The 12,613-nt window shown below is 40.6% G+C and overlaps 1 protein-coding gene across 4 annotated transcripts in view; it reads right to left on the reverse strand.

The window, feature by feature from the left end:
- Positions 1 to 310: 310 nt before the first annotated feature.
- Cblb (Cbl proto-oncogene B) overlaps positions 311 to 12,613 on the reverse strand; it is a 167,267-nt gene continuing 154,964 nt past the window's right edge. For all 4 annotated transcript variants that reach the window (XM_045146999.1, XM_045146998.1, XM_045146997.1 and 1 more), the window contains 2 exons: positions 5,865 to 5,984; positions 311 to 3,813 (listed from right to left, as the gene is read on the reverse strand). In XM_045146999.1, the coding sequence (XP_045002934.1) occupies positions 3,554 to 3,813; positions 5,865 to 5,984 (380 nt within the window). In that variant the 3' untranslated portion in view covers positions 311 to 3,553. The remainder of the gene's footprint in view (positions 3,814 to 5,864; positions 5,985 to 12,613) is intronic.

Genomic DNA, 12,613 nt, shown 5'->3' on the forward strand with positions numbered 1-12,613 from the left:
AGGCTTTGCAGACAAGCACCTTAATTGCTAAGCCCCCCAATATCCATACTTTGCCAGATATTTTTAATATGTGGAACCTTAAATAACTTTGACTCTCAGGTTGATAGCATGAGGGCAATTACTTAATAGACTGAGTCAAAGCCACGTGGATTTGGCATTTAGTGACTAACACATCTAGGGTGGGCATGCTCAGCCCTATGTCCAATTATCTTTTCAATGTCTTACATGCCAGGATGAAACATGGTATCATAAAGAAGTGCTCTGAAAGACATATTTGGGGTGATTTGAAAAATTAAGTACAAACTCTGCATTTTGTTAACATTCATTTTATAAAATATCTTCAAAGAACAGTTAAAGTACTTGAGGTTACATGATAACCAGAACTGAAAAAGAATGAATATAAATTAATTGAACACATAACTACTTTGCCACAATAGACACACTTAAAAATGCATTTAAAATAATAAAGTAGTAATAGGGAGGAAAACCCTTCACTCTATTGCTGTTCTTTTCTGGAACCTTTTCCTAGAAGCACTAAAATTCCAGTACCTGCATTAGTATTCAAATAAACTGTAATTTACTTCCAAATCTGTCAGGTTGATATATTTGAAAACCAAATGAGATTGTTCAGTGCAAACTTAAACTTCGAGCTGAAACTCTGAGCAGAAAAGTCATGTTCAAACTGTAGGGATGGTCCTGAAAAGTCAAGTTCACATTATGAAATCTCCACGTGCTCTTGGTGTGAGGAATACTGAGTTAACAAGCAGACCTCGCAAGGCTGTGATGAGGTTCTGTGCAGGCAGCAAGGCCGGCGGGCTGTATTTGTTCAAGAAGTCCACGGTAAACAGAAAATGCTGTTTCCTTTCTGAAAATGTGGCTGTGTCATCTAGCAGATATCAAGGCATGAAAAAAAATCAACAAATTTCTGGAAATACACTAGCTAGAGTAACATTGATTGAGGATAAATCCCTAACTCCTTCCATATCCAGAACATGATTTGTTTTAATCTTATGGATTACATTAAATACTAGCTTAGATGGAATCTTTACTTCAGCACTTTGAGATGAGAGGAATATCTGACTCACTGGGTCACAGTGAATCAAGCCTGGGTCATTTCAAAGCATTAAATACCAGTAGAAACTTTTATCATGAAAAATATTTAGGCTTATTTCTTAAAATAAATTCCTCTTTTTGAGTGCCGTGCCTCAGGCAATGGGTGACTGTGCATTTTCGTGAGTACTTTACAGCTTCTGTCTGTCTCCTGCGTTCGGTAGCTTGTTTCATTGTTGTTAGCCTGTCAGGGACAACGCTGAGGGCTCCCACGGAGTTAACGGTAGAGATTTTGAAAATGCTGCAGCTCGGGACCAAATGTTCTCTATCTTCATGCCTTTCCTTTTTAAATTCTTGCTGAAAAATTCCCATCGTATGTGAAAACTGGAGCGCGTGCTGTGGCTCCCAGGGTCCCGTTTCATGCCACTTCCTCGTCGCCAGGACGATGCGGCAGCGCTGCCACCACACCGTCCCTGTGACTGGCAGGTCACAGGGTAAGCAGTCTACAGCGCTCCTGCACCGTAATCCGAGTCTGAACAGCACAGGTGAAAACTCGTGACAGCGTGTCATCCATAAAGTCAAAGACAAAGAGCCAATGTTAGAGAGAATATAAAAACCTGTAATCACACCTCCTGATGAGGAGATTATTGAAGGCAAATTAAAACATCCCCTCCAGGGACATAATCTGCTCTGTCTCCTGAGCAAATTAACACTATGAAAAGCCTGGGAGTCCTCAAATCCTGCCTCATCCCACGAGAGCCAGCCTGGGTCAACGCACGAGCCTCATCCGATACTGGCTTCACCATGTGACTGGGCGGTTCTTCATGTCATCTCAAGTCAGGATGGGAACTCCGTAGCTGACCCGTCTTTGCGCATCATACGGACGTGAGGTGAAGGAGTGGCAGGAACATGCATGAACCCATGAGTAAGTCCACGTTTGGAAAGCTTGCTGCAGGCTCAGCACATAGTGATAGTCTTGTTTCAATTTTCCTCTAAGCAAAAGGAAATTGCTGGAAAGTTCCAGTGGCAACTTCCTATACTTCACCTGTTATCAACTCTTGTCCTCAAAAATGAATAAAAACATTATGTTGAAATTAGCATGTTAGTTTGTGCTTTTAAAAGTGTCTATAGGTGCCAAGCACATTGTAGATGGTCAATAAATATTTTTAGGTTTATTAAAAGTAATAATGGTTTCTGAAGAACCATCATTTTGCAACAAAAGGCAAAACTAAATTAGCTTCTTCCGTCTGACTGGATGGAGCACTGTGGCGAGATGAATGAGATCATCCATGGACTAGCTACTTCGCTAATGGGATAAGAAAGACTGAAGAATTTTGCAAATAACATTGCTCCAGTAGCAATGGCACTTAACAATACATCAAAGCCCTTGTATTTTCACTCTTAGGAAGTGCGTGCCAGAGGTAGGAGAAAACAAGCCACTGTTATTTAAACAGAACATACTAGGGAAGAGCTTTCCCATGATTTCATCTGGAGATTGATTTCTACACTCTGGGGAAGCGGCCTCGTCCTGCCCTCTTGAGCGTCACTCCAGCATGCCAGGGGCACCCACTATCACTACATTACTTTAGTCCTCCAGCATGCCAGGGGCACCCACTATCACTACATTGCTTTAGTCCTCCAGCATGCCAGGGGCACCCACTATCACTACATTGCTTTAGTCCTGCAGTGTCTGCCATAAACATCTCACCTCCTCCCATGTCTGCAGCAGCCACTCTAACCTTTTAGATGTTCATAGCATCATGGGATGACAGAGATGTTGAATATGAAAAATTAAAGGCTAGAAAACTGAAATTAACAAGGGAAATGCCTTTATATCATATAAAACCCCTTATAAAAGGCAGTTTATTGACAAATAAATGTTTTATACATTCAGGTTTTTCCCATCTTTCAACAGTGATGGTTCCCAAAAGGGGGGCGGGAGCGGGGGTGGGGGACACTCAGTAGTGAAGATCACACACTTTTTTTTGCATTACTTTGAAACATTGAAATTCAGAACCTTTAGGGCATTGTGTAAGTGGGAGAAATGGAGCTGGATCTGGAGCAGGGCTGGGATGGAGGTCAACATAAAGAGGTGGTTTTGCTGTTGATGGGGACAGGGACCAGGGAATGTCACAGCAGACCTGACCACTCTATCAAGGGTCTGTCAAGAACACAGTACAGGTATCAAAAACACAAACAAACTGCAACTCTGCCAACATGTAAACAAGGATAAGCATTTCACAGATTCAAAGTTCAAGGGAAGTAAACGTCTTTAAATTATTTTGTCAGTTCAACCCTGATTTAAAAATATGGCTAGCAAAACTGAGGAGACCACACGGACCTCCAAGTGAGCAGCCGTCTTCTGCGCGCTGCACTGTGGGCTCCTTCTCGAGACGATTCCTGAGCAGGGGCCCTCCGCTCCTGAACTGCATGCTCTCCTCTCTTCCACACTCCGGGGACAGATGTCAACTGCTTTGCGTCCCGGTGTTTGCACTTGTGGCTGCTATAGGTTTAGACGCGGGGAGACTGGCGGAGGAAAGGCAAATTCGCGGAGGATGCTCCGCGCCACGTCAATGTTGTTCTGGGCGATCTCTAAGGCTCTCTTCACCTCTTCAAAGGCATAACCCTCTCCCATTAGTTTTGCAATTTTCCCATCTACATTTTCCACCGCGGCCTCAGGCCCATGTGGTTTTCTATGATGAATTTCTGGAGCAGTTCTGCGAGGCCGAGGCTTGGGGGGTCTGGCTGGTGCTTGTGAGCTATCTGTGGAGTTTATAAAGAGAGATGCCATTGAAACAGCAAGATACACATGAAGAGATTAGAAGAGAAGGGTATAATTTCACTGTTTTATGCACTTAAGTATGTCTTTATGTCCTATTTTATTACCTTTACAAATACATTTACTCACTTATTCATTTATTTTATGGTGGCAGAAAAACTGCTAACCCTGAATTATCTAGTTGTGGAGAAATGTAGTACTTTGAGAAATTAACATATTCACTTCCTGATTCTACATTTCCTTTTGCAAGTAAGATGAAATACAGGAGATTCAGGAGCAGCAAGCAGAGCCCTATCTAAAAGGGAAAAGAGGAAGGCTAAGCAAGTCTTATGAGGTCCATAGTTAGATGTAAGTATATCTGTAAGTTAAATGATATCATGGCAGACTATTCCTCAAAAGTCCTCTCTTCTACCTGTGTCATAGAAGAACTTTTCTGGGAAATTTTCTAGCATCTCTTCCTACATTTTTTTTTTTTTAAGTTTATAATGCTGGGACTTTCTGATACTAAAAACTGAAAACAAAAGATGGTTTGACTATTAGTCAACAGGCTGAACAAACTTAACATGGTGGCTTAAATACTGTATCTGGATTATAGTGAAGTTTTGTATCAGAAAATACAAATCTATAGAAAATATAAAGAGGGGAATTTGGGTTCTAGATCAGTCTCTTGCTGATAAGTTTCTCAAAGGGAAACCAGTAATACTGCTGCCCGTGAATGGATAGTACTCATAAGAGAATATCAATTTTTTAAAAAATGTTTTCCCCAACAATTTCTTTTTTGTTGTTGTTCATTTTTATTTATTTGAGAGTGACAGACAGAGAGAGAAAGAGGGAGAGAGAGAGAATGGGCGTACCAGGGATTCCGGCCATTCCAGATGTGTGCAACCCCTTGTACATCTGGCTAATGTGGGTCCTGGGGAATTGAGCCTCGAACTGGGGTCCTTAGGCTTCAAAGGCAAGTGCTTAACCTCTAAGCCATTTCTCCAGACCAAGAAAATTAATTTTAATTGTAAACAATTTCATACAGATTCCATGGAATAGACTAGCAAACTGGGCAGGGTATTCTCATCTTTTGTACTGTACTTCAAAAGCTTCGAATTTGAAAAATAAATAGGGATGATCAAAAATGTTTAAGGGTTAAGAGATAAACTCAGTTGTTAAGAGCTCTCATGGTATAAGCATGAGGGTCTGAGGGCGCTGACAACATTGAGCTCAATTCCTGAGCACCTATGTGAACAGCTGGGCATGGCCATACATCTGCCATTCTAGCCCTGTGGGAAGCAGACGCTGGAGAGTAGCTGGTGCTCATGAAAGCAGCAGGTCCTGGAATCAATGAAGAGTTCATCCCAAGGAAACATGTGATAAGCGACAGAGGGGGACCCCTGATGTTCTCTGACCTCCAAGTGAACACTCACCACTTCTGTGCTGGAGGACAAGTATTTTAAACTGCTAATGCCACCAGCACTAGAAGCCTTTGCCAGCAGCAAACCAACAGGGCCTGAGAAACTCCAGAACCAATGCGCCTGCCGCTCCAAGGTTAGGAGCAGCCTTACTGTGAGCTCCCACACTCCCTGCTGCCTAAACTTCCTGTGCTGCACTGGATCGTGTCTCCATCCTTTTGTGGCCAGAAGAGACAGTGGTCCCTCAGGTTACAACGTGGCACATATTGCACCTAAACTCACTAGTGATGACTGAAGAAGCTGTGAGGGGACTGCATCATGGTGACGAGCTAAGTCAAAGCTAACACTGCATAATAAATGGGACACTAAGACAACCTTTATTAGAAAGCAGCTTACTAACTAGGCAAACAAATAACCCCCCCCCCCAACACACACACAGACATCAAAGTAACAAAGAGACTTCCTGGGAAGAAGGGGTTCAAAAGAAGGAGGTGGGGACAAGACAAAGAAATAGGGGATATGTCCAAAATGCATCTGACACATGTATAAAATTGTCAGTAAATAGCTTAGAAATAAGATTAGGAGAATAACAGGGAAAAATCACTGTGGAAGGTGTTATTCCTGTGGTCACTCACCAGATGATGAAGGCAGCTGGTCATAGTCCTGTGACATCCTGTTGGCTTTGACATTTTCCCCTGGCAGTCTCCTGGCAGGAGGCAAAGGAACTTGGCCACTTGCTGGGTCAAAAAAGGGATCTTAAAAATAAAGATTTTAAAAAAATTAAAACGATGATTTCTGTCAATAAGCTGAAGAAAAACATTACAGAGATTTTCTATAAAGACTACAGCTTTCAAAAATAAATTAGCCAACTAATTTTATGACCATTAACAACCACTTTCTGCTTTGACTATTTTTCTAATTTATACACCACTTGTTTAAACATGCTTCTTTCCATTGACTTCTGAATAATAAGGACTAAAGTTTTGTATTTACTCTTTTTTCAGGTTACTAATTTAATTATAACATTGTTGATAAAAATTGCTTCTAAATTTTCATTATGTTCCACTCTGTCTTTTCTATTGAATGACTCTTGTCTTAAAAAACAACAACAAAATGTGTCTTTATTACCAAATCATCTGATGTACTTAAGCTTTGGACAGAGCTAAACTTTAGGATTTATATGGATTAACTGAAGTCATGTATGTAAAACTTTTACACAGAGCTGAGGGGATGGCTAAGTGGTTAAAGATGTTTGCTTACAAAGCCTGCCTGCCTAATTTTGATTCCCTAGTACTCATGTAAAGCCGGATACACAAAGTGGTGCATGCATTTGGTGGCTGTTGGCAGAAGCAAGAGGCCCTGGAGTGCCCATTCATCTTGTCATTCTCAAATAATTCAATATTTTTTTAAAAAGAACTTTTGTACATATACAGTGCTTACATGAATAGCACTATTCCATACCTCCCAAATGTACTAAAAATCAGGCTTGCAGGTTGCCTCACTGAATAGTATATTCAATTTCTAAAAATACCAAAACGTGTTATTGCTAAAAATAAAGTGTGAGTATATACAGTAAAGTGTGTCTTTTATTTAAAAATCACTGTGATAATCAGAGAATGGACATTGAAACTGTACACGTAAAAATTTGTTTTACTGATGATAGCAATGTTTACTAACTGTAACTAAAGAGAGAAAAAGAGATCATCAGTGCTAGCATATTCAATCACTTGGACTAAAAGCTTGAATGTTAAAACCACTACATGGACTTGAGTTGGACAAGGGGACCCTGGGATCTCTGGCTCACGCTACTTCAGCGCTAGAATGTCTTCCATGGGTTTCTCTCTTTTAACCCTCTCCTTTTAGTACCAACCCTGACTTAACCCTATGTTCTCCTGAAGGCAGGGCCTTGTCTTCAGTGGTGGCAATCTTATCTTCTAACGCAAAGATGGAAACAGGCACACTACTTAGGGATTATAGCATGCATGTTATCAAACTTTTAACTACTCAAATAAACCCTACAGATTGAGATTTTTCATAAATCAAAGTCAGTGAAACTTAAATTGTTGACATAAACAGATAAGCAAAGGTTATAAACAATGAAAAGACAGAAAATCATTTCATTTTAAATTTTCATGTGAGTCTGATATTGTGTTGTGAGTCTAAGAGAAGACATACTAACAATTTGCCTATTTCTATAGTAACTTTGGACCAAGTAAGTTGAGGACACATCCAAAGCCGTTAGTTCTTGAGACTTTGTTTGCCTTTTTCAAGGTCATTACCACAAGTGTGGCTGGGGACTTCGTGACTTAGCCAAGGAAGTTGTTCTTATTACTTGTTCTTATTACTTTGAAGATTACAATAAATCTCAGCTTCTAGGCTAAGAGTTGATGGGCCAACCTCATTAATTTGTTGAAATATTTTAGAAAAATAGTGAAAAGGTAAATAACTTCTGTGTGACGCAAGTTAACCTTTTGGGTTGTTACAGGAAAAACAAGGACCCAATGTGGTGGTTGTAGCTCAGACATGAAAATGCTCCAGACACAGATGTGAATATTTAGTAAAAGGCACATAGGTCCCTGGATACTCTGAATGCCTCTGAACACACCATCAGAGGAGGGTGAGGCTTGTAAAATATATATACATGTTTATTTCTGTAGAGGCAATTTGAAAGGTTCCCCCCACCCCAGATACCGCAACCTTATTTCTCAACATCTATTTAAGCAAAAAATAAAAATAAAAAGTCTCAATATACCGTAAGTGGTTAGCAAAATATACAGTTATACTATGTTGTGCCATTAAACTATTAGCCTGAAATGGGGCAAGATACACTAAACTCTTATGAATAGCAAAACCACTTATGGTTCTGCACAGCCACTTTATGTTATATCTTGCTTCTACTAATTTGCTATTGGTTAGGTATAGGGTAAACCAGGCTCCCTGTAAGTAATCATAAAGTTGGAAGTGTTAGTGATTTCAAGAAAAGATTTTGTGTACAAGAATTGCTACACAGAGTATTATAGTTATCAGCTATCCTCTGACAACATGAGATTGTGAAAATCAATAAAGCTTTTCTAAGGTAAATGCTTCAAAATCTAAAGTTAATGTCTATCCTTAAGATTAAAATATCAGGCTGGGGAGATGGCTTAGCGGTTAAGCGCTTGCCTGTGAAGCCTAAGGAGTCCGGTTCGAGGCTTAATTCCCCAGACCCATGTTAGCCAGATGCACAAGGGTGTGCATGCATCTGGAGTTCGTTTGCAGTGGCTGGAGACCCTGGTGTGACCATTCTCTGTCTCTCTGTCTTTTTCTATCTCTGTCTGTTGCTCTCAAATAAATAAATAAATAAATAAAGATAAAAAAGAAATTATTAAGAATAAAATACCGTAACCAATGTATTATTTACATAGGAATATTTTGAGAAGTTAAATGTAATATTTTGTACAAATTGTTTAGTGAGATGAATGAAACTGATGGCATGTGGGAAAGGTTTTTGTATGTAGTATGTAAAATAAATCTGCATAAGTATGAATTAAAATGCACAGGCAAAACAATAATAACCAACAACCAAAGGAAAGAAGGAAAGTTACCCATGATTATCTTTGGGAGAAGGTAGTATTGAATTTTATTTCTTAATTCTTACTTTTTATCACTATCTAAAAAATTCTTCCAAAATTTATTCCAGAGTAGAAAATATGGAACACTCAGGACCGACAGATTATTACTAGAAAATTTTCAGTGCCAGGGATGGGATACATTCCAGTGAGTTATTGGCCAGGGAGGCCCCTGATGCACCTAAAACATTACCTGCCATTGCTGAGGCCCTTGGTTTCCCACCAGGAATAGATGGTAAGGCCCAATTGCTGAAGACTCCACATACTATCCTGCTGGAGGTGAGCTGAAAACCACCTCCATGTAGACCAGCTGACAGAAAGCTGGAAGAAGCCATACTGCATGCAGTTCAATGGGAGAGAGAGAAATCAACTCAACAGTGGACACTGCAAGCCTCATATTTGGGCAGCCAGGCCAAATGAGCCAACAGGTGCAATAGTGGCACATCTGTCATTGTGGAAACCAATTGCCCTCTAATTGGACTCGAGGTGTGCTCCATGGGAGAGAAAACAACTCTGATACTGAAAACCTACAACGGGGTAGTCATGAGCCATAGGAGTGTAACATCTGCTGGTGTCTGGATAAATGTATATACTATGCTCACCCTTCTGTTAATGTTCATACCCATATATTAAGGCTACACTCACTTTTGTTTACAGAAACTTCTCTTTTCAGAGGGCAGTGATGTTGGGGTGACTCAGAAGGCACCATGGTGCTGAAAAGTAACAGAGGAGTGCTCAGTATTGAAATATCTCTATCACACCTTATAAGGCTTGGGGTCCATTGTGGAAGAGGTAGCAGAAAGAATTTAAGAGGCAAAGGAAGGGTAGGACTCCTTACAATGTGCTCTTCCAGACACAATATGGCCTGGATATCCATGACCTCACAGTGCGTGATACTACCTACACAATACCATCATAAAATGAGGAAAAGACAATGATGTCAAAATAAAACAGACTGATTGAGAGGGGAGAGTGGAGTTTCAAAGGGAAAAGTGTGGGGGGCATTACCATGGGATACTGTTTACAATCATGGAAGTTATTAATAAAAAGTTATAATAATAAAAAAAGAAAATATGTAAGTAAAATTGATGGGTAAGACACACTCCTTCTGTGATTGCATATGAACTAGAAGATTTATGGGCTATACCAAAGTTTGACAAGAACCCATCAATGTAGGATTTAATTGTTAAGAGCGGTCTGACGACAGGCAGGTGACATAAAGTTCTTCCGCTTTGCTGCCCTCAGTCTTCATTCACAGATCTCTAGCGCAGTGCTCTACCCAGTGTCCTCTAGTGGGAGAGCTCACTGCCATCAGTGCGCAGCAGGCCTTTGTGATGCAGGGAGCTCTTCAGATGATGGATGAAATCTCCCATGCCAACAGTTCTTGTTGGTCATGTTTTTACCCTCCAAGGGAACAGGTAGGAAACATGATCCTTTTACAGACTGTTACTGAGGGCAGGCAGCGTGGAGAGGATCACCACAGTATATTTCCAAGCTCTGTCTTCTCTTCTCTGGGCTAACTGTTCTGCGCCCTCTAAGGCAGTATGCATCCTTGGGGTGGTCGAGATTTCCTTCAGTATCATGGCTGCACTTCCTCAGGAATAATCTAGAGTCCAGAATTACTGCAATGTGAGGCTGCATCAAAATGAGCCCAGGGCTATGCAAACACATATGGCAAGATATTAATTACAGTTCCTGTTATAGTGAATTCCTGATTTTTAACTTTGAAGAAAGTCCCCAGGAGATGTAGATGCTGCTGGTATGGAGACCACACTTGAGAATTTCACTCCTGTCCTTCCATCCTGTAGCAGCTGAGCTTGCCCTCCACACGGGTATGACACTGCAGTGGCATTACCTCTCTGGCTTTTCTAGTGGAGTGCAAAGCCCACGTGGCATGAGATCACGCGAGTGCTCGGTAAGGCAGAGCCAACAAACAATACCTTGAGTCCTTTGCCATGGACTTATGCCTCCAAATGGGAGAATGCCATGCATCTTTACTACAGTCAATTTTGCTTGCTTTTAGAACTTTAGACTTTAAGATTGGACAGGGACTTCAAAACAGAGTATCGATTAGGGGAGTAGTGAAGAATGGTGGAGAAAGGTTGCTGTTCACATCCCACATTGGGTGTGCCACACAGAGACCTCAGTAAGCAGAATGAACACGATTTTAGAGCCGTCCTTGCTCTGTTTGTCAAGCTTAGCTCCTGGCACACAGCTGCAGGGGAAGGGCCCATTTCAACCAATGTACACAAAGGAATGACTTTTCTTGTGAGACAGAAAGAAGCACACATATGTCAGTAGTTGCCGTGGGTTTTAAGGCAGGAAACCATTAAGCTTTTGTTGAAGATTCCTGATTTTATTACAGTCTGACTGGCCTGTCCAGAATACAAGCTCATTTACAGTTGTGGGAGCTATAATTTTGATAAAATAACTCTTGTATGAAAGCCCCAAATAAGAAACAAAGGAGAAGCAGTGCTCTGTCTTCCCCGCTTCGACGGGACTAGAGTCTTGAGGCTCCTGGGCAGAGAGCACAGCTCGGCAGTCTGAAGCTGTACCCACAGAGAGGTCACTGTGCTGGATGTGCCAAGTGGAGCTGGCTCGGCAGTGCAGGGCACAGAGGCTGGAATGAACAGGCAGGTCTTAGGTTTTTCTGTGGTGCCATGAGAAAAAATGGAACCTCTTTTCCTAAAATGTCTACCCTGTGTCTTTAACTAGGGGCGATATTTCTTCAAATCTCAGTAATACATACAATACGTTTATCACTGAACAGGTCTCAGAATTTGCAGACTCCGCAGTGGTGAAGTGACAGTGGGAAGGGCTCACAGGGGTTAAAGTGGGTGACCACCTCGGTTTAGTTTTATGGTTCTAAATCCACCAAACTGAACTTTAGTTTAGCAAACATATTCTTTCATGAAGTGCAATTTTTTGAGTGAAGAATTATGTCAAATCATCCACTGTATTTCTTTAGGGAATATAATGAACTAAGCACTTTGTAAAATGATACAAAATATTCTTTCTCATGTAGCTCTTAGAAATCTTGACAGTTTCCAACAGAACCACCACACAGAGGTTTCATGTAATGGGGCTTATGTCACATCTTGTTCAGCTAGAATATTTTCACCCTATAGAAGAAGGCAAGTACATCACAGCATTTATCCCAGATCATTAATAGGAGAAATGCCGGTATCAGCAAAACAGTAATGAATGTATGAAAGTATTTCCTTTATTCTGATAATTTTGATAAATGCAATCAGAACATTTAACTTTAGTCTCGTCAGAAATTTTAAAAGAACAGTAATTCAAATGTATTGTATTCCTTAATGAATAATAATTTGAGTGGCTGTATTAGAACATTAAAAATAGCAATAAAAGGGCTACAGAGATGGCTTAGTTATTAAGGCTCTTGCCTGTAAAGCTTAAGGACGCAGGTTCGATTCCCCAGTATCCACATAAGCTGTAAGTACAAGGTGGCACAAATTTCTGGAGTCTGTTTGCAGTGGCTGGAGGCCCCTGGCGCTCCCATTCTCTGTCTCTATCTGCCTCTTTCTCTCTCATATAAATAAAATAAAGTATTAAAAAATAGCAACAAAATATTTAAAAAGCTCTTATGCCTGAGAACATTATCTATTCACGTTAATGTTCAAAATTTCCTATTTTAAAAATTATGACATTATGACTATTACTTAAAACTTAGTTTGGCAATAAGGGACAGGGAGCCTGCAGTTTGCCCCCAGTTCTTTTATCAACCACTTTGCCACTCTGGTTTTCAGGAATGG

The sequence above is a fragment of the Jaculus jaculus genome, chromosome 4 (genome assembly GCF_020740685.1).
Source record: "Jaculus jaculus isolate mJacJac1 chromosome 4, mJacJac1.mat.Y.cur, whole genome shotgun sequence".
Taxonomy (NCBI): Eukaryota; Metazoa; Chordata; class Mammalia; order Rodentia; family Dipodidae; genus Jaculus; species Jaculus jaculus.